Below are 27,997 nucleotides of genomic sequence, written 5' to 3' on the forward strand. Positions count from 1 at the left end.
GCGTGCTGTCGTAGGCTGGCGCTGATTGGGCGAGAGGCGCCGACGCGCTTACGGTGGCTACGCGATCGGAGGGGGAGCTCGCGTGAGCGCGGCGGGGACAGGCAAGATGGTGTCCGAGGCGCATCCGGAGCCCCCCAAGGCAGGGGAGATGCCGTTGCCAGGATACGCGGCCTGGTCCCCCAACGAGCTGCAGGCCAAACTGGCCGAGATCGGGGCGCCCACGCAAGGTGAGAGGGCGGCAGAGGGTGGGCTTCCCAGAGGCGTCTGGTAGGGGAAACAGGATGGGGGCGAGCTAGGCAGGCCTTTGGTCTGATCCAGCAGAAAGCGGGAGGCGTGACATTAGGAGTTAACGGAATCTGGGAAGTTATACTGGTCCATCTACCTTAGTATTGCTTACACTGACTGGCAGCAGCCCTCCAGGGTCTCAGGCAGGGGTGTCTCCCAGCCCAACCTGGAGATCTCGGGGATTGACGCTGAGCTTCCTGCATGCAGAGTGTGCATGTTCCTTACCCTAAAAGCAAAGGTAAAATTCCAGTTTTCATTATTCTTAATCGAGGGTTAATTAAGAGCATACGACACCGCTTTATGCCGAGTGAGACCATCAGTTCATCTAGCTTATTGTTGCATACACTGGCTGGCAGCAGCCCTCCAGGGTCTCAGGCAGGGGTCTCTCCCAGCCCAACTTGGAGATGTCATCAGGGGTTGAACCCAGGAATTTTTGCATGCAAAGCATGTTGCCCCACTACTAAGCTACCGCCCTTATACTAAAAACATGGCTGTGAACATCGGCTGGAGTTTGCAGATCCACCTGGGTCTTCCTCATGGACTATTGAGGAGTTCCTCCTGCTCATCACAGAGGAACAGACATGGAACGGAGGGCGAAGAGAATGGGAAGTTGGAAGAGGGTGTGAAGAGGGGGCAGTGAGGGGTGCTGCATGGGAAGAGTCCTGAGAGCGAGATAGAGAGGTCTGGAGGGCCCTATTTGGCCCTTAGGGGTGTTCTCCACCCCTGCTTTAGAAGGGGGAGCAGAGAGACCCTTTGGAAGGAGGTTGAGGTTGTCGTTTCTCCACAAATGTGGTGTGTGTGTGTGAGATCATGGAGCTTCCCAGGGTCTGCAGGTGAGGAGGACAGGTTACTTCCGAGGACCAGGTGGTGGGACATGAAACAAGAGGGTATGACCATCTCCTGGTATGGTGTCAAGAGCTAAGAGGATGCGTTGTGGGTGAAGGATGTTTAGGCGTCGTCTCTGCCATAGCGGTTTATGGTCTATATTGTCCAGTATTGTCTACTGAGATGGGTCTCTCCCAGTCCTGAGATCCTTTTTTGGGGGGGATTGCACCTGGGAACCTTTTGCATGCAAAGCAAATGCTCTCAACGGAGCGATGCTCTCAAACTCAGTAGGTGCCTTTAAGCAAGCCGCAGACATTCGCAGCCAAGATACCTACTGTGTTGTCACTGGCTTAACTTGCAGACCTTTATATAAGAATTATTAATATGATGTATTTGGTTTTGAGCGATTAACATACTAAGTACTGTTGTTATTAATGCCAATCCCAGATTGTGAGTGCCTTGTTCTTGACCTGTGGAAAGAAGGTGGTGTGTGACAGTCTGGGGCTTTGCCCTATTGGAGATGAGTGGGAAATGATGGGGGAGTTCTTTTGATGGCAGAATTTTGTAAGGATGCTGGGGATGGGGCTCGACATCAGCTTGAGGAGAGTTTGAGCAGGTGGCCCTACACTCCCATCCCAAGTCATTTTATCCAATGTGACATAGAGTAACCTGGAAGATCATCTTACCCCTTATATACCCAGTCGATCACTGCACTCTGCAGTTGAGGGCCTCTTGCAGATACCATCTTATCAGGAGGTCTGTTCTGTACAACACAGGAACCAGATCTTGAGTTTTGTGGCATCTACCCTTTGGAATTTTCTCCTCTTAAAATATTAGACAGGTGCCATCTCTGTTATCTTTTCGGCACCTACTGAAGACCTTCCTCTTTCAACAAGCCTTTTAAGTAGAGACCTTATCCCAGTCTGCTTCTGTGTTGGAATTACTTTTTTAGATATTTTTAAAGCTTTTTTGAAAAGATGTTGTTAAAGATGCTTTGTTTTAATATGTTTTTAAGGATGTTTTGTTCTAAAGTCTTTTGTTTTTACGTTGTTTTAGAGTGTTTTTAGTGTTTTTGTTTGCTGTCCTGGGCTCCTTCTAGGAAGAAGGGCAGGATATAAATTTAATAAATAAATAAACAAATAAAATTACTTCAACTTCTCTGTGTGCTTCCAGGTAGCCGAGAGGAGTTGGTGGAACGGTTGCAGACATACACACTTCAGGTGAGCCCTTCCTTCAAAGCTGATGTACTGTGGTCAGATGGCAGCCTCTGTGATCTGAACTCTTATTTTGACCACACAAAACACTTGACGATGAGGAAGTGTCAAGCTACCTTGGAATTGGTCACGGGAAGATGGAAGACAGTAACTGTGTTAAGAAAGCAGGCGGGATCTCTGAAGGGTCCGGTGTTGCAAATCTGTGATGAACAGAAGTTCATCTCGATCTATGAAATGGGCACAAGTGAACAGGGCTGGGCAAGTCCTGCTTGCTCACATTAGTGCTTAAAGCCTTAAACAACTTAGACCCCAAATATGTGAAAAGCCGTCCACTTCCGTAGAAACTTTTGGGTGTTAAGGTTGGCAGAGGGGGACGTCTTGGTAGTTGCACCATCCTCAGAAGTTCAGAGGGCCCCTAAGCTATCAATTTCCCTCCCTGCAGAAGTGTGTCTGGTGCCTTCATTGGACGGCTTCCGTCACATGCTGAAGATGTACCTCCTTATCCTGGCCTTTGACCAGGGTAATATTTTTCATACTCGCCCTGTTCTTTTGATTGTATTTGTTTCAAACAGATTTTAATACTGCATTTTTTAAATTGCTGTAACCCACCCTGGGAGCTTGTGATGAAGGGCAGGTGTGAAATGAAATAAATAATAACTGTTGCAGATTCTTTTTTACAGACTGGGATCGTGCTCAACCGGCCAGTTCTGCGAGGAGATGATGGAGACAAGTCGGGCCCGCCCCCAATGCAGGGACAGGTGAGTGATTTGTCTAGGAAGGCCCTCTTTGGCTGTTGTAAGACTTGGGTGGCTTTGGGGGAGACCGTAATCTCAGTGGCAGACCCCCCCCCGCTTTGCATTCAAAAGGTCCTGGGTTCAATCCCAGTTCATCTCCCATTTGTTTTTGTTAAAAAACAACAACAACACCTCAGGGAACAGGACTGTGATGGACTCAGACTCCTCGCCATTCTGGTCGCCCCCTTCTGGATGCACTCCAGTTTGTCAGAATCCCTCTTAAAATGTCACACACAGAATTGTACACATTAATAAAACCCTCTAGATCAGAAGTGGGGAACCTTTGGTCCTCCAGATGTTGCTGAACTACAACTCCCATCAGCCCCAGCAAGCATGGCCAGTGGCCAGGAATGATTGGAGTTGTACTTTGGCAATGTCTGGAGGGCTAAAAGTTCCGCACCCCTGCTCTAGATGCAGCCTGACCAGTGCCGAATAGAGGAGAATTACCACCTACCTTTCAATTAGTGCAGCCTCAGATTGCACTCGCTTTTTCATGAGCAGCATCCCATCGCTGGCTCGCATTCAGCTTGCGATCCATGAAGATATCTAGACCTTTCCATGTGTACTGCTCCCAATCCAGGTCTCCCCCATCTTATGCTTTTGTATCTTTTACTCCTCTGCCGTTAGGGGGTGGGGGTTGTGTCACACAGCAACACGTTAAAAACAACAGCCCTGCGCCAAGTGTGTTTCAAACACCTCTCACAGTCGCCACCTTTTCTCTCTGTCTTGCAGCACCCTGGGATGCCTCTGCCGCCCCCTCCAATGGGGATGCCGCCGATGCAGCCGCCACCCCCTCCGCCTCCACCTGGCATGGGCCTCAACTTCCCCATGGGGGTGGGACCCCCTCCGCCGCCCCCTGGCATGGGCCCGCCTCTCCGCATGCAGGTGGATCCATCTGTGCTGCCTGAGGAAGAGCGGCTGAAGCTAGCTCAGCAGCAAGCCGCCATGTTGATCCAGCAGGAGGAGAGGGTCAAGCAGGTAACAACTCGCTATTTTCTCAAGTACATGTTTTTGTGCTGGTAGTGCACAGTTCTGACCACTGTGGACTTTGCTGTGCTGCAGCTAATTTTTCTAGCAGCGGGTGCTCCCCTTCTAGCCAATGGTTCCCTTAGGTCCTTTTTTTTTTTTTTTTAGACCAGGGTAGGGGGAGCCTGTGGCCCTCCAGATGTTGTTGGACTCCACCTCCCATCAGCCCCAGCTGTTGCAGCCAGTGGTCAAGGATGATGGGAGTTGTAGTTCAACAACATCTGGAGGTTTCTCGTTCCTGTTTCAGACTCTGTCCTTAACGGTCTTACGCCACCGCGCCCTCTACATCAGGGGTTCCCAAAATGTGGGCTGTGAGTATCATTCAGAGATGGTCCATGGAAGTGATCGGGTGGGGGAAGAGGCTGAAGGCACCTGAAAGAATTGGAGAGTAACGAAGGAAGCCACAAGAAAGGGGAAAGAGCGAAGAGAGCAGGCATGCACAGCACATCACAATGACTAAACAAGGCCCTCATCCGTTTTCAAGTGGTCCAGGGAGGAAAAAGTGTGGGAGCCGCAGCTTTAGATGGCAATCTGTATTGCTTCACTCACTTCAAATTGTACGCCAACCCTGCTGTGTTCTCTGACACACCCATTCTGCTCCGTGGAGCCAGGGGACAGCGCCGCCTCTATCCTTAAGCAACAGATGATTCTAGTTGTTCGTGCTCAGAGTCCTATAATTCCCCTCTTGTCCAAAATTTCTAAGCTCTCATATCAGCTATGGGCCATACCTGACCACCTCCCTGATTTGGCTGTTGCTTCTTCATTGCTCTCTCCTCCTTCCCCGCTGACTCCTCATTTGTTTGAAGCGCCCTCATTTTTTAAAAAAAAAAGATTATTCCATTTATATCCCACTGTTCCTCCGAGGAGCTCAAGGTGGCGTACAAACATGGTTCTCTCCCTCCCAAATTTTATCCTCCCAACAACCCTGCAAGTAAGGTTAGCCTGAGAGACAGCGACTGGCTTGAGGCCACCCAGTGAACTTTGTGACCCAGTGGGGATTTGAACCCTGGCCTCCCAGGTTCCAGTCCAGTACTCTTCTACACCACGCTGACTCTCACGTTCGCTTTTGCCACAATGCTCTCTGCCAGCCAGGTTTGTGCCATGGTGCTGTTCACAGTCACTGCCTCTCTCCTGCACATGCATGCACACGCTCCCCATTGGGTGCCCCGTTTAGTCCTTTGGGGAGAAGATAAGAGAGCGAGAGGTGTCCTGTAGTTAGGGGGTGGGGTGGAGTGGGGAGTTGGCTCCAGGAAGGTTACTGAGCCAAATCCACTACCAGAAGGGTCTGAATCCACCCCATTCTTCATTTTCTTGGTGCCTGCCTTCCCTGGCCAGGTCTGAGTTGGAAGTCCAACCCTTTCCTCCATCTGGCAGCTGATGACTCCATGTCAGTGGGGCAGTGGAATCCACTTCGGGGTTTTGCCTGAACTGTGAAGGAGCTGTCCGAGGTGTGGACAAGCCTGAGCGAGATGGGCTGATGGGGTGGTTTGGTATAAAGTAGTTCCCCGCGTTCCCGTGCCAGAGCCTGTGTTTCTCCTCCCATCTCAGGCTGCTGTCCTCATGGAACAGGAGCGTCACCAAGAGATGTCCAAGCTCGCCCCCTCGGTGCCTAGGGCTGTTCCAGACATGGGGCCGAGACCTCAGGGGCTCCCAAGAGGTAAGTCCCTTTGGATCAGAGGAGAATCTCTGGACCATTTGCACAAGGAGGGCAAGTAACGTCAGGCAGGCTTGTAGAAGTCATTCATTGTCTATGCATGTGTGCCGCACCTCACTTCTTTGTCATTCATACCCTCTTTGGCCAGGGATCCATTCCGTCTGTGGAACATGCTCCCTATTGAGGTCCGCCTGGCGCCTTCCTTGACACCTTTTTGGCGCCAGGTAAAGACTTGTGCTTTTCCCCCAGGCATTTCATAGACTGAGATGACGTTGTCTGTCGTTGGTATGCTGCCAAAGCTTCTTGTGGCTGTAGGGGGCATTGTGGTTTTATTGTTTTCTGGTTTTATGGTATGACATTCTTGTTTTTTACAGTGTTGTAAGTCCCTTGGAGACCTTTGGGTAACAAGTGACTAATAAATCAAATAAATAATAATAATTCCTGCTTGTTCACGAAGCAGCATATTTCATGGCGTCATGGCAGGAGAGCCCAGAATTGTCCTCTGTTTAAGAAGGCGGTAGTTCTGTCCACTTCTGAGAGAGCTACCTTGGCAAGAGTTAGCCCTCTTTCAGTGAATGACCTACTCCAGGAGTAGTGTGGCACAGAAGTCTATACTCCCCTTGGCGAAAACCAGACCCAAAATTGCATGATGCGTTTGCAAATCGTTGAGGTCATTTGCTGAAAATGCCAGGGAGGGATATGCATTTAATAAATAAATAAAATATGTTTTCTGTCCCTTGTGATCGCCAGTGACACCTGCCATTTAGCTTTCTTTGTGAGGCCCCCAAAGTGCATTTTGGCCGGATCTGCTGAAACCCAGAGTTTTTCTGACTACGTTCAGACTAGGATAACCCTTCCCAAACCCCCGACTTGTTAGGCTTGCAGACAGAAGATGAAAGCAGGCAGGGGAGTGGCCAAGGGGCTGTTGCTGTTTTGCTTTTCCTTTTGGGGGAATTCATTTGCCGCCCTCTTCCTAGGGAACCCTCCTGTGGGCTTGTCCATCGGACCACCAGGCCCAAGACCCCGTGGCCCCCCGCCGCCTCCTGGGGAGGACAGTCGCGAGGTAAGACTGATTGCTGCCGAATGGGGAGGGGGGTGGACTCGGCAACAGGGCTGTGGAGTCGTGGAGTCGGAGTTGGGAGCAATTTTGGGTGGAGTTGGAGTTGGTAGAAATGTACCGACTCCGAGTCCGACTCCTTCATAAATGGCAAATGTATATTAAGTAGTAATAACAAATTTACTGTAGTGAAATGGTAGCACAAGGCATTTCATCACCAGTACGTGAATCCAGAGCTTGGAAAAGTTACTTTTTTGAACTACAACTCCCACGAGCCCAATCCCTGGGGCTGATGGGAGTTGCAGTTTAAAAAAGTAACTTTTCCAAGCTCGGGATTCACGTGGTGGTGATGAAATGCCTTGTGCTACCATTTCACTACAGTAAATGTGTTATTTACTAGTTAATATACATTTGCCATTTATGAAGGAGTCGGAGTCGGACAGTAGAAAAATAAAGGAGTCGGAGTCGAAGGTCTGGCGTACCGACTCCACAGCCCTGCTCGGCAAGGTGACGGGGAAATGTCTTTGGGGAAAGGGAGAGATTAAGTGTGTTGCGTATGTAAGAGAGGGAGAATGCAGGAATGCTTGCGCTCCTGGCCTAGCCTAGCTGTGGATAGCAAAACGCCAGAAATTGGAAGCATCCTATGATTGATGAGCCGAACGGAGAAATAATTCTGAAAGATGACTCACTAGGGGAAGCGGAATGAGGCCTGTTTAGGAAACGTTGCCTTGTCTTATAGGTGGATGAGTCTGGCGTGGGCCCCAAAATTCCCCAAGCTCTGGAGAAGATCCTTCAGCTCAAAGAGATCCGTCAGGAAGAGCTTACGGCTGTGCCTAGCGCTACAGGTACTTAGTCCCCTGGCCAGGCGGTTGATACACGGTAAAGCTGAAATGAAGTCTCTCTCTAGGTCAGGGCTGGGAAACCGTTTTAAGCCGAAGGGCTGTATTATCTTCTGGGTAACCTTCAAAGGGCCACATCCTCATGGTGGGTGAGGCCAGAGGCAAAATTTGGTGAAGCAAATGAATGTAAATTTTACCTTTTATACAGTCGGCTAGTTTCTGCACACGCTCATACAGTCCTCTCTGTCCTCCATCCAGGCAAGCAAGAAGCCTGGCCAGCGTTCAAGGACGCGTCACAATCGGGCAAAAGTACAAGGAGGGTGCAGGCTGTGGAGAGTCCTAAGGGCCAAACAGTGAGGCCTGGAGGGCTGCATTTGGCCCCCAGGCCTGAGTTCCCCATTCCTGGTTCTGCGTGTTCCATGTGGTCACATGACCACTGAGATTTGGAATCTTCGTTCTAACACTTAACAGATGCACGCAGGGTTTCTAGCCCTCATGGCAGTTCTGAAGTCAGAGGGAAGGAGAATCATAGAATAGTAGAGGTGGAAGGGGCCTCTAAGGCCATCCAGTCCAACCCCTTGCTCAGTGCAGGGATCCAAATCAGAGCATTCCCGACAGATGGCTGTCCAGCTGCCTCTTGGAGGCCTCCAGCGTCGGAGAGCCCACAAGAGAAGGTCTTGTCACTGCTGTACATAGCTTCTTAGTTTTCCTCCCACCATTAACCAAATGCACTTACGCAGAAAAGGCAAATCGCTTGATGTAGGGCGCGGGTGTTTCTGGGGCTGGAGTTAGGATTACCTCAGCACACGTCCCCCTTGCTGCAGTGGTTGCTCAGGGCCCTTTCCAAAAAGAGCAGAAGGGGAACTGCCAGCTCTTCCAGGTGGGGTTTTTCAGGGTGTAGATCTGGAGATAGGTACAGCTGTAGAAATTATGTACCAAGGTGTAACCCTAAATTTAATAATATTAACAGTGAATTCCGCACTTTCTGTACATTGTGCCAGCAGGTGCATCAATTCAAGCATATAGGACACTGCCTTACACCTAGTCAGGCCCATTGGTCTGTCCAGCTCAGTATTGACTGCACTGACTGGCAGCAGCTCACCAGGGTTTCAGGCAGGGATATTCCTTTTCCTGCTTGGAGATGCCATTGGGGGTTAAAACTCAGACCTTCCGCGTGCAAGGCAGGTGCTCTACCACTCCGCCACGGTTGAGATTTCTCTTTTTTTGCCTCATGATTCTGCAGGTGGTTGTTTCCATTTTCATTTTGTATAACATGCGCCGTCCCTCCTGGTGTCAAGAGTGCAGAACAAAGCGCTGCAGAGTGCTGAAGCCCTGTCCCTGACAGCTGGAAATCTTGTTCGCCTACAGCTCTGGCCTCTTGGGTTTTTCCGCACATAGGCGAGCACCTCTTTGCCCCCATAGGGGCTAGTAACTTGCTGTTCCTTTGAATGAAAGCAGCTGTGGTTAGGAAGCTGGGCTCTTCCTGCTCCGGCGATAAAGAGCGGCAGAAGAGCTTCGTGGGAGATCATATGCTTGTTGGGGTGGGGGAGGCTTGTCAGCGTACAAGCGGCCCACAGAGGTTGTCTGGAAAGGCATGCCTGTGCCTCCTATCCTGTTCATCCCTCCGTGCTTGTGCTTTTCCCACAGATGATGACATGGAGACCGACTTAAGGGCCTTGGCCAGCATCTCCGCTTCAGATGCAGAAGAGGACGCTTTGGCCCTGTCTAAGAAAGAGGTGAGAGCTTTAGACTGATGGGGAATCTGTGGCCCTCTAGATACTGCTGAACCTCCCCTCCCATCAGTATTACCAGTGGTGGGGGGTGATGGGAGTTGCGCTCCAAGGGGACCGCAGGCTGGCCTCCCCTGAAGTACCTCCTGTCAGCCCCAGCCAGCGTGGCCATTTGTTAGGAATGTTGGGAGTTTGTAGTCCAACGACATCTAGAGCAATAGCCTTCACCTTCTTCAGAACCAGGATCCTCCTCAAACATGTCTTTGAGGACCCATTTCTTTTTTTTTTTTTTATCATATATTTGTACGGTGGTAACAATGCTGTTGCGACCGGCTTTGGATCAGACCGTGACCTAGTAGTGGCTTCTGATTCACCAGCTGAAGATCTAGAGGGAGGCTGCTGTTTTCCACCCCTGAAGAACTGCCCCCAGCCAGCATGGCCAATGGTCAGGGACGATCATCAGTTGCGCTCCAACGACATTTGGTGGCCTGCAGGGTTGGCAGCCAGCAGCGGTCTCTCCTTCTGCAAAATTGACCTGCCACGCCCTATTAAACTTGAAGCTTCCTGACAGATCGTGTGTTGAGTCAGAAGGATAAGAAGCCGGGAGAGGGGAGAGTTCATTTGAGAGACTTTGAGCGTGAGCCATGGTCATTTTTCCCCAGCCCAGCAGAAAGAGCCTGTTCCAAAGAACTGGGTTGCATTGGGGGCAGTGAGGTTGCCCTGTTGAGGACCTGCTTTCCTAGGTTGGCCCACATCTCTGGGATGTCTTCACCAGAGGAAATGCCTGCAGCACCTTCCTGTTTGACCATTAGGAGAGTCCTAAAGTCCTTTTTTTGGATTTAGATATTTGGTATTTGGATTTTACGGTGCTGCGTGTTAATCTTGGGAATGTAGGAAGCTGCTCTGTACAGAGTCAGACCACTGGTCTATGTGGCTCGGTGTTGTCTGTCCCTGACAACCAGTGTTGTCAGTTGCCAACAGGCAGGAGCTCTCCAGGATTGCAGACGGGTCTCTCCCAGCTCTGCCTGAAGATGTCAGGGCTTGGACCAGAGACCTTCCGCATGCAAAGCAGGTGCTGGTTCTTTTATCTGCTGCCGCCATTGCAGCGTTGTGTTTTTGTTTAGTTTTTCAAAATAATTTGTGATCTTGTTGTTTTGTTGACTCATTATAATGGCCTCCAGAGGATAATTGATCCTGAAAGGTGGCTTTCGCTAAATAAATCCATTAAATTAAAATTTGTGGCAGTGTGCCAATTTAGTATGCCAGCACTCTGGAACTCTGTACCAATTTGACATTAGGCAGGTGCCTTTGTTGTAGTCTTCGATGCCTGCTACGACAAAATGTGTTTAGCCAGGCCTGCCCAGGCATGTCAGTTTATTATGCATATTTGTTCTGGTTTGGCGTACAAAACCCTATGCAGCTTGGGATCAGGATACTGGAAAGATCGTCTCTCCCCCCCCCCCCGTTTTTTTTAAATTTATTTTTATTAACATTTTGTTGTTATACAAAAATTTAATATAATCAATACAGCAACATAAGTGTAACCCTAATCCCCTCCCCCCATTGTCTTACCTCTTATATAGCCAGCAGATCACTACACTCTGCAGGTGAGGGCCTCCTGCAGATACCATCTTATCAGGAGGTCCATTCCACACAACATAGGAAGAGGACCTTTAGCGTTGAGGCACCAACCCTTTGGACTTCCCTCCCCCTAAATATTACAGCCGCCATCTCTGTTGCATTTTGGGCCCCTACTGAAGACCTTCCTCTTTCAACAAGCATTTTAAGAAGAAACCTTATCCCTGTCTGTGCTGGAACTGCTTTTTAAGATGTTTTTAAAGATGTTTTGTTTTAATGTGTTTTAGAGTGTTTTTAGTGTTTTTTTAGTTTGCTGCCCTGGATGCCTTCTGGGAGGAAAGGCGGGATATCAGTTCAATAAATAAATAAATAGATTTGTTTTAAAAACTGTTGATTTTTATCTGTTTGCTTATGTCTTTCTTTTCACTGATTAGGTCTGATTATTAGGTCTAAAAAAGCCTTCTAAGCACTTTACATAAAACATAAAATCAAAGGGTCATAGTGGCCCCTGCTTGAAATTTGCAAGGTAGACAGCAGTTGTGGCTTTCCAGGCTACTCACAGTAGTGTCCAACTGTGTCTCTAATACATTATATAAGAACTTTGCCATTCGTCCTGGGATGTTGCCCCCATATTTAGCCTTCATATGCCCTTAAGAGGCTTTTAAATAGATGTAGGCTACAATTGATGGAGATTAAAGGGCGCTGCAAAGGCCACCTTAATATGAACAGATCTTGCCCTGCTGGTTGTGGGAAGACAGAGGGTTTGATTCATTTCCCCCCCTAGAGTGCTCATTATACTTAGATTTAAGATGTCACTCTCTCGACCCCCTTCTTGTTAATACCTTTGATGAATATAAATACAAGAAGAAAATACTAATTAAATAATTAGGCAATTGGTATTTTCTTATTAATATTTTATTTTTTATGTAAAGCGCGTAGTCTTTTTTTTTAATTTTAATTTTGTGAAATATAAATAATCCCCTTTTGACCACTTGGCAGAAAAACCGCAAGCGGCGAAACCGGAAGAAGAGGAAGAAGCAGCGGCAAGAAAGTGTGTCCCCAAGAGAGGCCCGGCCTAGCCAGGATGCCAAGGGGCGTGGGGAAGATTCAGGGGGCGATGGCCCAGTGGAAATAGAGTACGTCACGGAGGAGCCAGAGATCTATGACCCCAACTTCATTTTCTTCAAGAGGATATTTGAGGCGTTCAAGGTATTGCTGGGCCGGGCTGGGTTTTCCCGATCTCCGTCCATCTCTTTACCACCTCTGCAAAAGCTGTTGCTGTTTGATGAGAAGACAAGAACTGGGGGTCCAACTGGGGTCCCAGGTTCTTCCTGTGGTTTAAGGAATGAGGCAAACATATTTCCTTCTGGGGCAGATTTTCTCTTCAGTTTTGGAAAGGTGTTTGGTATAACAGTTAGAGTACCAGACTCTTGATTGGGGAGACTCAGGGTTAGATCCCCCTGGATCAGCCGTGACGCTCACCGGGTGAGGTAGCTTAGTCCCTCTGAGCCTAGCCTACCTTATAGGGGTGTTGTGAAGTTGAAAGTGACGGGGGGCCATGTATGGCATCCTTTGCTCTTGGGGTGGGGCGGTGGCAGAAGAAGGAATGTTAATGTAGTAAATTTAAATGACTTTTGAAGAGGTAGAACCTCGTATTGTTACAAATTCCTCCGAAACGCCTGCATGCAAACTTTTGGTGAAAACGTTCTGGATGACTTTCCCTGAGGATGGGGTTGGGGGCTTGCAGTCCCAGTTCTTTGAAAACCCAGAACTTTTCCTGAGGCTCATAGTCACTGACTGATAACCCCTCGCCTCCATTCGCACCCCAGACGTGAAAACCAGCTGTCTTCCAAAACTGGGAGAGAACATTCCTTCTCCGCCCCCACCCCATGAAACTTGAGGGTTTTCTTATTTCTCCCTCCGGAACAGGAATGGGGTCTTCCACATGTGTTGCTGGCTTCATCAGGGACTCCCATTATCCCTGACCATTGACTTCAGCTGGGGCTGATGGGAGTTGTAGTCCAGCAACATCCGGAGGGCTTCATCGCTCCTCTGAAAGGATCTGACAAATATGACAAGATCTGTCTACCTTTCTATGGAAGCCGTTAGACCGGGGGTGGGGAGCCTTTTTGGATCCAGGGGCCAGATCCTTATCAGGACTGGCCTTGCAGGCCAAATTTGGGAGGTGGGTGTGGCCGCCCACTTGTCAATCCCCTGACATCATTATGGCGATCAGCAAGGCACCTGCTAAAACGAAGGAAAGAAAATAGTGATTTGAAGTGTTGAAACCCCTGCTGAAATAAAGGTTTGTTCCTTTTTAGCAGCAGTTTCAATGCAGAAAGGGGTTTGGACCGAATCTTGCCATCAGCTGATGAGCAGGAGTTAAATCATGCTGTGTTGGCTGCCTGCACCATTACCCCACGGGGAACTGGCCTGCACAGTTTGAATAGTTTGAATGTTTATTTCGGTCCATGACCAGCAAGTCTACACAGTCAATGCAGAATTGAACACTGCCCTCCTGCCTGTCAGCTGATTGAGTGACGTCAGCTGATTGACAGGTGGGTGTGGCTTGGGAGAAATGCTCTCGCGGGCCAAGCCGGACCCCCTGATGGGCCAAGATTGGCCGCTGGCTGGAGGTTCCCCGCCCCTGGATTAGTTCTCAGTTATATTCTTTTGTATCAGATCAAAGGGAGGGCAGGTGCTGTTTAACCGTGTGTGCTTTCGTTCCGAGAAGGCAGGCAGAGGGGGAAGCCCCTTCCTGAATGTTTGCTCTTTCCCTCCCCCACAGCTGACCGACGATGTTAAGAAGGAGAAGGAGAAGGAACCGGAAAAGACGGACAAGGTGGCCAGTTCAGCCATCCCCAAGAAGAAGGGCTTTGAAGAAGAGCGGAAAGACAGTGACGACAGCTCGGATGACGAGCTGGTGAGTGCGTGTTGGGGGTGGGTGGGAGGGACTTCTCTTCCTCCCCGCCCTCCCTGGGACACTCTTCCCAAGAGTGTCTGCTTGCGTGACCCTGAGATGCAAATGAGCAGACCTCTCTGTACTTATTGGCCATAGTATTGTAACAGCCCGCTTGCATTGGCTGCCTGTATGTTTCCGAGCTCAATTCAAAGTGCTGGTTTTAACCTATAAAGCCTTACACGGCTTGGGACCACAATGCCTGATGGAACGCCTCTCCTGTCATGAACCCACCCGTATACTGCACTCAACATCCAAGGCCCTCCTCCGGGTGCCTCCTCCGAGGGAAGCTGGGAGGCTGGCAACCAGGGAGAGGGCCTTCTCAGTGGTGGCCCCCAAATTATGGAATGATCCCTGCGACAAGGTGCGCCTGGTGCCAACACTGTTATCTTTTTGGCGCCGGGTCAAGACTTTCCTCTTCTCCCAGGCATTTTAGCATGTGTTTTTAAATTGCTTTTAAAAATGTGTTTTTAAATTTGTATATTTGTTTTTAGTGTTTTTAATTGTTGTAAACCTCCCAGAGAGCTTTGGCTATGGGACAGTATACAAATGCAATCAATCAATCAAGAAGAATGCAGCCTCCAGGTTCAGAGGCAGTCTACCTTGGAGTTTGAGATTCACAGGAGTTGGGGACCTTCCTGCAGCCTGCCCCTCTTCCTTGTGAGCTTTCAGGGGGCTGCAAGGCAGAGATTGCTGGGGTGGAGGAGCACTGTGGAAACCTGTTTGCATTATGTTGCACAGAACTTGAAATAAAATATTTTTAAGTACCAATAAGAGGAACTGATGGCGTGCCCTTCCTAAATATGCTCAGGAGAAGAAGCCAGAGGCCCCCAAACTGTCCAAGAAGAAGCTTCGGCGGATGAACCGCTTTACCGTGGCTGAGCTTAAACAGGTATGATCAGCTTGGGGTGTCTGGAGGGGATGGAGGAAAGGGACAGCGAGGCAGTCGATTCCCTTGGGGAAAAGGGATTGAAAGTCCTGCCCGCCCATCACAGAAGGCTGTCCCCTCATTGGTTCTTTCACACACCGCTCCTGCTTCCAATTTCTACCCATTCCTGATCGGTTTTAAGAGTCCTTCAGCAGCGGAGAGATTTTGCTCTCCTCTAAGCCCATCTGCTACGCTGGTCTATGGAGTAGGACGCATGAAAGGCCTTTTGCCGGCTGCGATATGTGGGGCTGAATCCAGGCAGGTTGCCCACGGCTCAAGTTGCGGCCTCTTACCTGGCCTAAACTGTCTGATGAGGCTACGTCCTTGTGTGGGGACAAAGGGCCCCGTGTATGTGTCCAGAGCCGTTCTTTTGAGCCCTGGGACTGAACGCAGGGGATGAGGCCTTAACACGCCTCAGAAGCTGGGAGCACGGTTGCGGTCCTGGTTTGGGAGCTGCCTTCTAAAGCGCAGGCAATTGAGAGCAGGAAGAGCAACCTCTGGGGCCGGGGGGTTGGCTTCGTCCCGGAGGGCAGGAGAAGCCCCACCCCTGGTTTCAGCCCCCTGTTCTCCACAGCTCGTGGCCCGTCCTGATGTGGTGGAGATGCACGACGTGACGGCCCAGGATCCCAAGCTGCTCGTCCACCTGAAGGCCACCCGCAACTCGGTCCCAGTCCCCCGCCACTGGTGCTTCAAGCGCAAATACCTGCAAGGGAAGAGGGGCATCGAGAAGCCGCCCTTCGAGCTGCCCGAGTTCATCAAGCGGACGGGCATCCAGGAGATGAGGGAGGCCCTGCAGGAAAAGGTGAGGCGACGCCATGTCCCCCCTCCCCGCACTCAACAGGGCCTCTGAAACTCACAAACATTAAGGGCTTGGTGCGCGTTGCTGGTCCTGAGACCGTTCTTTACTTCTGTGCCATCCGCCACATCTGCGCAGGGCCGGCCCGCCCATTAGGCGGAGGGAGGCTGCCGTGTCGGGCAAGGTGTTGGAGGAAGAGAGCTGCGTGTGCCCCACATGGGCTGCCTTCGGGTGCGGCAGAGGATGCTGCCCTGTTGACGGTCTGCTCTGCTATTGTACATAGGATTGGCGGAGGGGGAGAAGCAGTGCAGGCAGTGGAATCCAATCTGTGCGTTGGTCCGAACGTCCAAGGACACATCCGAGGTGCTTCCTTGAGAGTTTGGACTAAAACCTGGAGCGGATTCCAGTGCCCCGCTGACATGGAGCCGTCGGCTGCCACTGGGGAGAAGGGACCCCTTTTTGACCGTGGGCAGCAAAACGAGTGGGGCAACCCAGGATGCACATTCTGAAGGACAACTCGCCCTGTATACTAGGGGTGGGGAACTACCTCTGGCTGACAGATCGGGTCCTCCTCTCTCGCTCATATTCCTCCACCTCATGCCAGATTTAACAGCTGTCAGTTACCTGGCATTGGGTCAGAATGTAGGGTTGTATCCAGCTACGTTCTGCTTGGAGTAGACTCCTCTTAGTCATTTTCATTTCAGTGTGTTTGCTGTGATTAGGACTAGCATTGGATACAGCTCTGAGATTCTCTGGAAGTGTGAAGCCTGTGCTTGTCTGGGACGGTGCCATGTGCACGGCCCTGTCCCGGAGCCCCCTGCAGATTAGGCAGACTTTGGCATTAAGGAGGTTTCTTGGCAGTTGCAGAGAGACTCTGGTTGAACTCCAGCATAACCGTGTAACCTTAGGGAAGGGGGGGACGATCTTGTGACCCTTAGCCTAATTTCATACATCCTGCCAAGATGGGGTACATGGGGGGAGTCACTCCCATTTGGTAACCACCTTCTTTCCTCTGGCACCCCCTCTCAGGAGGAGCAGAAGACCATGAAGTCCAAGATGAGGGAGAAAGTTCGCCCCAAGATGGGCAAAATCGATATCGATTACCAGAAGCTGCACGACGCCTTCTTCAAGTGGCAGACCAAGCCTAAGCTGACCATCCATGGGGATCTGTATTATGAGGTAGCCAAGGAGCTGGATCACCTGGCCCAGCCTTCCTGTCACGGGAGGGGGCGGTGGCGGTGGTAGGTGAGGGGCATCCCCTTACCGATTTCCTCTCCCACTTCCTTCCCCGCCAGGGCAAGGAGTTTGAGACGCGGCTGAAGGAGAAGAAGCCCGGGGACCTGTCGGACGAGCTGCGCATTGCACTGGGGATGCCCGTCGGGCCGGTGAGTTGCAAAAGGCAAATGCCAGCTGCCTGGAGGCTGGTTTTTGGCTCTTTCAGGAATGCCAGAAGGACAGACCCGTTGACAGTGTTGGAAGGGAGACTTCTATGGAGGAAGCCAGGATGCAGGCACAGCCGTTCACTTGGCTTGCCAAAACACCCGGTTCCTCCATTTTAGCTGTTGGGTTTTAAAAGCCCAAGAGTGCAATAGTTTTCAGGGAGCCTGAACGAAATGGGTTGCAACCAGCTCACTTATACTCAGAGCAGACCCTTTAAATGAATGGGCCTCATAAGTTAGTAATCTCCATTAATTTCTATTGGTCAGCTCATTGATGTTGGCGTCAACTGAGTGTGTTTAATGTGGTCCTTGCTATTTACTTCTCTGTTAAATATCCGATGTGCTTTTCAACCCCTCCCACCATGGAAGTGTTATCTCCTGATCTTTTTATTTTTTGGGGGGGGGTGTAATAAAATGCTGGCCGGTTTATGCAGAGAGATCATGGGATGCAGCCCTAAGAGTAGACCCGCTGAAATTAATGAAGTTAGGCATGTCCATTAACTTCAGTGGATCTACTTTGAGTAGTACTAACAAATGCAACCCCATGGTATGGTGGGGGCCTGTGGGAACAGGAGGGAGCTGAGTGGTGCATGTCTAGCGCATGAGAGTGTGGGGAAAGGACCAGTGGAACTGGGGTGCTGTGAAGGGGAGAGGCTTTTGTGGCTAAGTCCGTCTTCTTTCTCTCCCACCGCCACCAAGAACGCGCATAAAGTCCCTCCCCCCTGGTTGATCGCCATGCAGCGCTACGGTCCGCCACCCTCCTATCCCAATCTGAAGATTCCGGGCTTGAATTCCCCTATCCCAGAGGTGAGCAGAGTTATTTCCTCCGTTGACACCTTGGCTTTCCTTGTTGTCCCACATGCTGAGGGGAGACTGCCAATAGACAGTCTGGAGTATGGCTTGTTTGTCGCCCACGGCCAGTTATTAAGTAGGGATTTTAGCGGGAGAAATGAGGTGCAGGGCATGCCTAAGGCCCCAAGTTTGATCCCCAGGATCTTCAGCTAGAGCTGGGAGATCTCATCCGAAACCCTGGGCAGCTGTTGCCAGGTCAGTGTAGACAGTACTGAGTTTAGATGGGCCAGCAGTCTAACCTGGCGTCAGACAGCTTCCTATATCCCAGTTTAAGTCAGTCCTTTGTTCAGAATCATGAAGACTAGAATCTTTTCTTTTTAGTGGAAGGGCTTTAGCTTAGCAGTGGAGCACACACTTTATGTGCCAAAGATCCCAAGTTTGAACCCCATGTCCTATCTGAAGCCTTGGAGAGTTGCTGCCGAGTCAGTGTAGACCAGCGGTTCCCCAGCTTTTTAATATGGTGACCCACAAGTCCAAATGTACTTGGTACGGTGGCCCATCATTTCATTGTCACATGAATTTTCGACCTTGGGTCTTCAGCGGCCATCCGTTTAGTGCATTTTAACTGCACGTTTGCCTATTTTATAACCATTACTTGAGGCTTCCAAGCAAAAATTTCCGTTATGCTCCTGTTGGTGTGGAATTTGCTGGAATATTTATAGTACCTGCAAAATTATTCACTCGCACAGGCTTTGAGGCCCACACGTTGGTGAACATTGGTTTAGGCAGTACGGAGCTTAGAGGGACCGGTGGTTGGATTTGGTATAAGCTTCCAAGCAAGAGTTGGAGCCTGTGGCCTGCAGAAATCACCATAGATTTCCTTGCTTGAGTCTGCTAGGAAGTAATTACACAGGGCGCTGAAACTTCAGCCACCTGCTGGAAGCCCTGCAGAGACCCCATTGTCAAAGACTTGTCCCCCTGGGGTCCCTTGTCCTTAGTTCTCCAAGGGGGGGTGTCTTTGCTTCTGAGAACAGTCCCACCCCTCCGCGCTGCTGCTGCTTCCCAGGCAAACTCTCCCTCTTTCAGGAGTAATTACTTCCGTAGTAACTGCCACCACCCTTCTGGCTAGGTTTCCTTCTCTGAGGGAAGGGACCTCAGAGCCCAGTGTGAATTCCAAGGGATTAACCCTCGTCAATTAACAGTAACAGTAGCGTTCAGCATTCAGAGGACTAGATTTAGAATCCTGTTTCAAGCCAACACACAACACTTATAAAAGAGAATTTATTTAAACGTAAATGAGTTGGGATTTACAAAAGAGAGCAGGGTTTGTTTCCTTGAAGATAATCCCCCACAGATGGGTTACACGAGGCACATTGGCATGACAAAAGGGGAGAGGTTCAATTCAGACAAAGGAATACAACAAAAGTCTTTCTAAGCTAAGATCCTATACTTACAATAGAGTAGATCCTATTCCTCCAGTGGAACAGCCAGGTTCCCCAACGGCTTTCTCTGTCATATGTCAGCGAGTCAAGGTAGATGGAAAAAGGGAACTCCTTTTGGAAGTTTATCCTTCCCTTTTTATGGAGTTTAATGGTCACCAAAGAGGGGGAAAGCAAACAGTTATCTCCCACCTCTGCAGGGGTCTACTCCTTTGAAGCCTTTGAAGATAAGGGAACCAGCCGGCCTCACCCAGGGGTTCTGATCTACACACCCCTTCTTCCTGACTTCTAATCCCAGGAAGCTGATAAGGAATAATAGCTAGGGATCAGTTACATCCCCCTGCCCAGGTTGCAAATTGCCTGCCTGACCCCGAGCTGCGGATCTCCCCCCATGGGGAGTCCTAGGTAATCATGGGCTCCCAGAATCCTCTCTGGTGGCCCATTTCAGCTGTGGTCAGCCCACTTACGGGGCCCTCTCCTACAGCCTTGAGGGCTAGAAACTTAAGCGGAGAATCTCGGGGTGCTGAATTCTCTGCCTCGTACCAGTTTTGGTACTTGTGTACAGTGCAGTTGTGGGTCCCGTATTGAAGAGGGTGTCTGATTGGCGGTTAGAAGTGCTCCACGCCCACAAAAGAACAATTATCTCGAGAGCTGGGGGGTGCCAGTAGGAGTCCAGGGTACCCTTCCTAGCCACTCCTCTCCTCTGCTGAATGACTTGACTCCCCTCTTCCTCCTTTTCCCCAGGGATGCTCATTTGGGTACCATGCTGGGGGCTGGGGCAAGCCCCCTGTGGACGAGACGGGGAAGCCCCTCTACGGAGACGTCTTTGGGACCAACGCGGCTGAATTTCAGGTATGTGCCGGGAGCCTTGCTGCTTTGGCAGTGAAGGATGCGCTCCCTGGGCTGCGCGTGGACCTGCCAGCTTGGGGGACGACAGGACAGTGTCTGTGCTTCCTCCCCTTATTAGACCAAGACGGAGGAGGAGGAGATTGACCGCACACCATGGGGGGAGCTGGAGCCCTCGGACGAGGAATCCTCAGAGGAGGAGGAGGACGAGGAGAGCGACGAAGAGAAGCCAGATGAGACGGGTTTCATCACCCCGGCGGACAGGTAGGCACCTGCCTCTCTCTCTGGGCCCGTCTTGGCAGAACCCGGGAAGGGCTGTAGTTCACTGGCCGAGTGGCCGCCTGGCATGCAGAAGGCCCCGGGTTCAACCCCCAGTGGCATCTCCACTTAAGGCTTGGAGAGAGTCCCTGCCTGAAACCCTGGGCAGATGCTATTAAGCTAGATGGGCCGTTGGTCTGACTGATGTAAGGCAAGCTTCCTGTGTTCCTGCGGCAGGGCCAGTATTGGGAATTGGCATTGTTGGGTACCTGCATGACACCCTAGATCCCTGCAATGGGGGGGGAGTCCATTGCCGCATGCACGCACACACAGACACACCTTGAACCTTTGCTGTCACTGGTGGTGAGAATGGGGAAACGGAGCAACGTCCCTCCCCTTGGCTTGGGTTTTCTTTCTCCCCCGCCCTCTCTGTGCCAGCCTTCCCTAACCCTGGTGCCCGCCAGATGCTTTGGACTTTGGCTTCTGTCAGCTCTGCCAGCATGGCCCGATGGGAGCCGTCGTCCAAAGCATCAGGAGGGCACATGGGCTGGAGAAGGCCGCTCTGGGCTGAGGCAAAGACAAGGAGATTGGGGTTAGATTTTTTTTAAAAAAGGTGACCCCACTAGGGCTGTCTTGCCCAGGGCACTTGTGTGCAAACATCCCTCCCAAGCTGGATTTGACCTCTGGGGGTGCAGTCTCTGTTGCGGGTGGGGAGGACTGATGGTGTAGCGGTTAGAGCATCAGGATGGGGGATGGATGGCCAGACATCAAATCCCATGAAACTTACTGAGTGACCTTGGGCCAGTCACTGCCTCTCAGTCTGACCTACCTCACAGGATTGTTGTGAGGATAAAACGGAGGGGAAGCTACGCCTGCTACCTTGAGCTCTTTGGAGGAAAGGTGGGGTATAAATGTAAATAATAATAACAATGGCCTGACCTTTGATCCCTCCTTCTGCTCTCTTGCCAGTGGTCTGATTACACCGGGGGGCTTCTCATCGGTGCCTGCTGGCATGGAAACGCCGGAACTCATTGAGCTGCGTAAGAAGAAGATTGAGGAGGCCATGGATGGGTGAGTGCTGGCCTCTCTCCCCCTGCCCCACTTCCTCCTGTGGGGAACTTGGAAGTACGGCTTTCTGGCAGCCGTAAGTGGGATTTGGCTGGGGTCTGTCTGTCTGCTCCAGAGATGAGCGTAGGAGAGGGCAGAGAGTATTATGGGAAAGCTCTTGCTCCTTATGTTTTACTGGGTTTTATAGTGCCACGTGTTTGTGCTTGTTTTTATTAGCATTGTGAATTGCTTGGAGATCTAACAAGCAGCTAATAAATCAAATAAATAATATTTAGAATACTTGTATCCCACTTTATAGCCCGAGAGGCTGCCAAAGTGTCTTACGAGAGAGTTGTGTGTCACAGCTGCAGTAAGGGTGGTAGTATTGGGGGTGCAAGCAGCACAGTGTCCCCATAGGATGCCACGATGATTCAGGTGGCGTCGTGCCCTCTTCAGCTGCGGTCTTCTCTGGCCACCACTTACTGGGCTGCAAGTCGTCCCGTGAGGCGGGTTCTCTGACACGGGGGAGTTAAGCCGGACAGCTGGACTTGCTGGAAGCCGTGTTGGGATCCCCAAGGAGGCGCCGTGGGGCCACACAGTCCCCACGGCAGAGAGCGCAGCATTGCATTGAAGAGGCTTTGGGTCCCGTGCCCGGCCTCTCCAGTTTGAAAGCAGTTGTCTCAGGTTAGCCGAAGGTGGGACAGGCTCCTGCCCCTCAGACCTTTGTCTGCAGCATTTACATTTCCCGCTGTAGCAGAACAGGCTCTTGAGCGGCTGACAAAAATCAGTTCTGAGATGGTCCTTACCCTCGGACTTGCAGTCTGCAAAAGACATGGCACGCAAGGAAAAAGGATCAAGAGGGAGGAGGGGAAAGCCAAGCTCAAGCACAAATTCTTCAAGTTACTGTTGGAGTTATAGCTGATCTTGGTGGCAGTGCAGGCTCTCTTGGCACTCATCCCTCCTCCTCCTCCCCACAGATCAGATCCACAGGCAGATTTTGGTCCAGGCCAGAAGGACAAGGCAGCTCCTGCCACACAAGTCTTCCCTCAGGCAGCCGGCTTGAGGGCAGTTAGAAAAACCCTCACAGGAGGGGCCTTGGTGGGGTCCTCCTCCTCCCTCGTCAATGTCAACAACCTTGAAAGGCGGTTTTCTGTAGACCAGAAGACCAGGGGCCTAGACTGGGTGTGCTACGCCCGGCGTGGATCATCGGTGGCCCTCTAGATGTAGGACTAGGTTGGCTACAGCCCATCCTCCTTACGGCTGTGAACCATGTTTGGTGAAAAACCACAAGCGGGAGCTGGGCGAAGCCGGATTTCCAGCAGGCAGGCCTCAGTCGCTATACCCAGCAGCATCTCCCCATCGCTCATAGAAGCAAAATGCAGGATGCCACATAAGCAGATGTGTTCAAACAGGGCTAATTAGCATCATCTGTCCAGCTCTGGTTCCATGCGGCCCTGCAGGGCCACAGGGGGAGGCTTGTAGGGGAACCTGTTGGCACTGGCCCAGCGCTCTGTCTCCGCTGTGGGCTGAGAGATTCTGGGTTGGTAGTCTGCACCCTGTCACTTCCTTTATGCTAAGCATTTTTTCCTTCCGCCGCTTGTCCCTCTCCATAGCAGTGAGACGCCCCAGTTGTTCACGGTTCTGCCAGAGAAGAGGACCGCAACGGTTGGCGGCGCCATGATGGGCTCCACTCACATCTATGACATGGCAACGGTAAGGAGAGGCTGGGCGTCGTTCTGCCTTCCGTTTGGGGGTCCTTGGGCCCAAATAGCTGAAGGAGCACCACCTTCCGTATCAACCTGCCTGCGATTTATGAACTTAAAACCAGCCTGGCTGCTGGATCAAGCCATAGGCCCATCTAGTCCAGCACTCTGTCCTCACACTGGCCAACCAGCAATGGCGGCTGGTTGCTCTGTGTCAGTGGGGCAATGTAATCCACTCCAGGTTTTAGTCCGGACTGTCAAGGAAGCATATTTTTTATTATTATTTATTATTTGATTGATGCCCCACCCTTCCTCCCAGCAGGAGCCCAGAGCGGCAAACAGAAATGCTAAAAACACTTTAAAACATCATTAAAAGACCTTAGAATACATTAAAACAAAACAACGTTAAAAACATTTTAATAAAAGCTTTAAAAACATCTTTTTTTTAAAAAAAGGGTTAAAAACATATTAAAGAAAACATATTAAAAGCAATTCTAACACAGACGCAGGCTGGGATATTGGATAGCTCCTTGCAAGGTTGGACTGAAACCCGGAGCAGATTCTACTGCCCCACTGACACGGAGCCACCGCTGCCAACCAGATGCCACTGGGTAGCCCACAGGCAGGACCACAGCACAACAGCAACTCTACACAATTGGTGTTCAAACGCATGCTGCCTCCTCTAGCGGAGGTAGATCCACTGTTAAAGGAGGCTGTTCTGCGTGTCTCACTTATAGGAGAAGTACACTCTGGATGTGCAGAAGAGTGCGCCTGCTTTGTGGTGGCACCCTAACTGGAATGCCCTCCCAGGGGAGGGACACCTGGAGCCTAAAACCATATTCTTTGGGGCACCAGGTTAAACCCTTATTTATTTGCCCAGGCATTTGATTGCTGTATTTTTAAAATCACTCCTATTCATCTCAATTTTGAACTATTTTATTATTTTCAAGTATTGTCTTGTGGGTTTTACATTTTTATGTACACTACCTTAAAATCCATTTTTGGATCAAGGGTGCAATGTACCAATTCTTAAAAGGCATAGGTGATCAGAGCAGGCTTGGAAGGGAAGCCCTCTGACTCCTGTTTCAGAGGTACCTGACTGGGGGGGGGAGGGAAGATGCCATGGTCCCAGGGTGACGTTCTGTGTGACTCTGCAGGACCAAGCATGTTTAGACATGATAGAAGTGTATAAAATTATGCATGGCATTGAGAAAGTGGATAGAGAAAAGTTCTTCTCCTTCTCTCATAATACTAGAACTCGTGGACATTCAAAGAAGCTGAATGTTGGAAGATTCAGGACAGACAAAAGGAAGTACTTCTTTACTCAGCGCATAGTCAAACTATGGAATTTGCTCCCACAAGATGCAGTAATGGCCACCAGCTTGGATGGCTTTAAAAGAAGATTAGACAAATTCATGGAGGACAGGGCTATCAATGGCTACTAGCCATGATGGCTGTGCTCTGCCACCCTAGTCAGAGGCAGCATGCTTCTGAAAACCAGTTGCCGGAAGCCTCAGGAGGAGAGAGTGTTCTTGCACTCGGGTCCTGCTTGCGGGCTTCCCCCAGGCACCTGGTTGGCCACTGTGGGAACAGGATGCTGGACTAGATGGGCCACTGGCCTGATCCAGCAGGCTCTCCTTATGTTCTTACGTTCTTAAGCAGACAAAAAAAATCACTGTAGCACATATGCATATCTACCATTTCCATCTTAACGTGCCCTTACTTTAGATTTTTAATTCCTGCTTCTTTCTTGCCAAGAGGAAAGTTGAATTAAGGGAGGTGCTGCAAGAACAGACCAGCTTCCTTGAGAATGGTTCATACGAACACCTTTTCCAGCGATGGGCCGGGTTCGCTGACCCACCTCTTGGGTATAAGTTTGCCCTACACAAATTCAGAGAATGGGGCACAGAATTTGGCATGTGGAGAAGTTGGGGTGTGCGTACGCACACACAAGTATACTTACTCTTGTGTTAGGCTTGAATCCAACAGTAATGCTTTGATTTGGATTCCTGCATTGCGCAGGGGTTGGACTTGATGGCCTTATATGCCCCTTCCAACTCTACTATTTTATGATTCTGCAATCATCCTCAGAGTAGAGCCACTGAAATAACTTATGTCCATTCATTGTGGTCTACTCTTAAGTATGAATGAATCATTTTGTTACTCTGTCGCAGACCAGATATTAAAAGAGAGACATAAAAAAGCAAACATACAGCATGGAGGATTTAAATATTTAGGATACAAAGGTACCATAGTTCCAAAAGCCCATAGACAATTCTTTAAAGAGCGGATTGAGAACATTTTTTCCTAATTTGCATTGAGATGAGAAGAAACTTTGCGACATTAGCGGTGACATAAGATGACACATCACTTAGACAGATCCACACCAGGTTGACGGGATTGCCCTTAGGCAAAGCAGTTACCAAAGGGGAAATTAACCTCCTTCTGTATTCTTTATATAACTGGCAAGATAGAGGAACATGTTCTACAGACTCCACCACACCAGCTCCGCAGAGGCGTATCTGTTCACTAACTGGGATCTTTTGACTCTTAAGTAGATGGTCCTTGGAGATCTCACTCACTCACCACAGGCCTAGGTGAAATAGGAGGACTTCAGTGAGATTCTCTCTCTCTCTCTCTGTGCATATATATATATATATATATATATACCTGCAAATGAAGCCCCTCTGAGCATTCCATCCTCAAAGCTCTATAACTGCCACCTTGGTAACAGCATTTGTCTGTTAGCAGCTGATGAAGGCGGAAGCTGAAACGTTTTGTTAATACAATAAAAACCTCTGTTTGGTTAATCACAATTACGTTCATATATATATATTAGGTGATTAACGGAATCCTTATAGGGATCCAGAGCAAGCTTGAGTGAAGTTCTGTTTGTTGCTTTCTAAACTGTCTTTATCTATCTATCTATCATCTATCTATCTATCTATCTATCTATCTATCTATCTATCTATCTATCTATCTATCTATCTATCTATCTATCTATCTATCTATCTATCTATCTATCTATCTATCTATCTATCAACTATCATCTATCCATCATCTATCCATCATCTATCCATCATCTATCTATCATCCATCATCTATCTATCATCTATCTATCATCTATCATCTATCTATCTGTCATCTATCTGTCATCTATCTATCATCTATCTATCATCTATCTATCTATACACACACACATATATGGTGTGTGGGATGTGTGCTTGTACATAAAGGATGAGTGAACAGCCATTGGGCAGTTGCTTCTGAAAAATAACCCCAGCTGGAAGTCCCCCATGCTGGTGGGCTTCTTCCAGTGCAAGGCTCTTGCAGGCCACGCTCTGCTTGCCCAGTTGGGAGGAGCAGGACTGCCTGTGACCACGCCCATGTGTGTGGGGGGAGGGGTTAGGGGGAGGGTGGCCAGGCCCTCCTTCCACCAGCATCCGCCGCTGTGGGCCACCTCCTCTGTCTGCACTTGTAGGTGATGAGTCGCAAAGGGCCCGGGCCAGAGATCCAGGGCGTGGAGGTGGCCTTGGCCCCCGAGGAGTTGGAGCTGGACCCCATGGCCATGACCCAGAAGTACGAGGAGCACGTGCGGGAGCAGCAGGCCCAAGTGGAGAAGGAGGACTTCAGCGACATGGTGGCCGAGCACGCCGCCAAGCAGAAGGTGAGCCCGCAAGAGCTGCCTTAGACTTGGATCAGACCTCTTCTCTGGGTCACCTAGACCTGCGTGCTTTGATCGGCGGCAGCAGCTCTGCGGGGTCTCCGGCCATGAAGGGTCTTCCCCATCGCCTGCTGGAGATGCCAGGGATTGAGCCGGGGCCCTTCTGTGTGCCAAACAGGTCCTCTTGCTGAACCTCTGTCCTACGGGATGTCACGGAACGTTGCCCAAGTGCAGCTGCTGTGAGGGAAGTGAAAGGGGTGTGGGTGGCTTTGGGGAATGGCAGGGCGGGGGGGGGTTTCAAATGGGATTCAGTGATAGGAGACGCTCAGGATTGCTGACCGGAAGACGGGAGGCAGGACTGGCTGAGAGAGCGGAGTGTCCATGTGTTAGGTGTTGCTGAAGGGAGGGAGGTGGAGCCAGCTCCAGCAGAAACATGCAGGCAGAGGAAAATGAGGGGCCTGGTCCCTGTGGAGTGCTTGGGGTGAAGACGGGGACTCACACAACTGTTTGTGATGCTGTTGCATGGCAGGGAGGGAGGGAGGGGTGAGTTGAAGGGCTGTGTGTGCATAATGCGAATTTTTGCATTTGGGGGGAGGGGATCAGAGTCTTTGGTGCTGTCAGCTTGTTGTGACTGCCCTCTTTGCCCCTCCAGCAAAAGAAGCGGAAAGCACAGCCCCAGGATACCAGGGCAGGAGCCAAGAAGTACAAGGAATTCAAGTTCTAGCCCATGCCTGAAACGTATCGTCAGTTCCTGTTTGTCCTTCATTTTTAATCCTCTACAAACACCCCCCCCCATTTTCCATCCTCCCACCCACCTTGCCAGGGACCCCCTGGCCCTTGTGCTGTTGTTGTGTCTTCGGTTTGGGTTAAGATGTGAATTATTTTGTAAATAAAGTCGGAGTTGCTCTCTGGAGGTCTTGTTTCCTGAGAGGGAGAGCAATATGATCCATGGTGATTTAGGCACCTCTCTTTGCAGGGGCTGTGGATGGGAGAGTAAAGACCTTATCTTGGAAGACAATCTTACTCGGCCACGAGTGATCGCCAATGAATGAATGAATGAATGAATGAATGAATGAATGAATGAATGAATGAATGAATGAATGAATGAATGAATGAATGAATGA

At 50.2% G+C, this 27,997-nt stretch overlaps 1 protein-coding gene across 1 annotated transcript; it reads left to right on the plus strand.

The window, feature by feature from the left end:
- SF3B2 (splicing factor 3b subunit 2) lies at window positions 1-27,782 on the plus strand. Its single transcript, XM_061606775.1, has 21 exons — window positions 1-227; window positions 2,284-2,330; window positions 3,005-3,082; window positions 3,851-4,096; window positions 5,693-5,801; window positions 6,776-6,861; window positions 7,595-7,700; window positions 9,342-9,430; window positions 12,002-12,211; window positions 13,791-13,925; window positions 14,773-14,853; window positions 15,464-15,691; window positions 16,715-16,864; window positions 16,981-17,070; window positions 17,824-17,931; window positions 20,100-20,207; window positions 20,323-20,465; window positions 21,429-21,530; window positions 23,120-23,219; window positions 26,691-26,876; window positions 27,526-27,782. The coding sequence occupies exons 1-21, from the start codon at window positions 107-109 to the stop codon at window positions 27,595-27,597; spliced, it is 2,595 nt and encodes an 864-aa protein (XP_061462759.1). The 5' UTR covers window positions 1-106; the 3' UTR covers window positions 27,598-27,782.
- Window positions 27,783-27,997: the final 215 nt, after the last annotated feature.

This window comes from Rhineura floridana, chromosome 22, assembly GCF_030035675.1.
Source record: "Rhineura floridana isolate rRhiFlo1 chromosome 22, rRhiFlo1.hap2, whole genome shotgun sequence".
NCBI classification, from domain to species: Eukaryota; Metazoa; Chordata; class Lepidosauria; order Squamata; family Rhineuridae; genus Rhineura; species Rhineura floridana.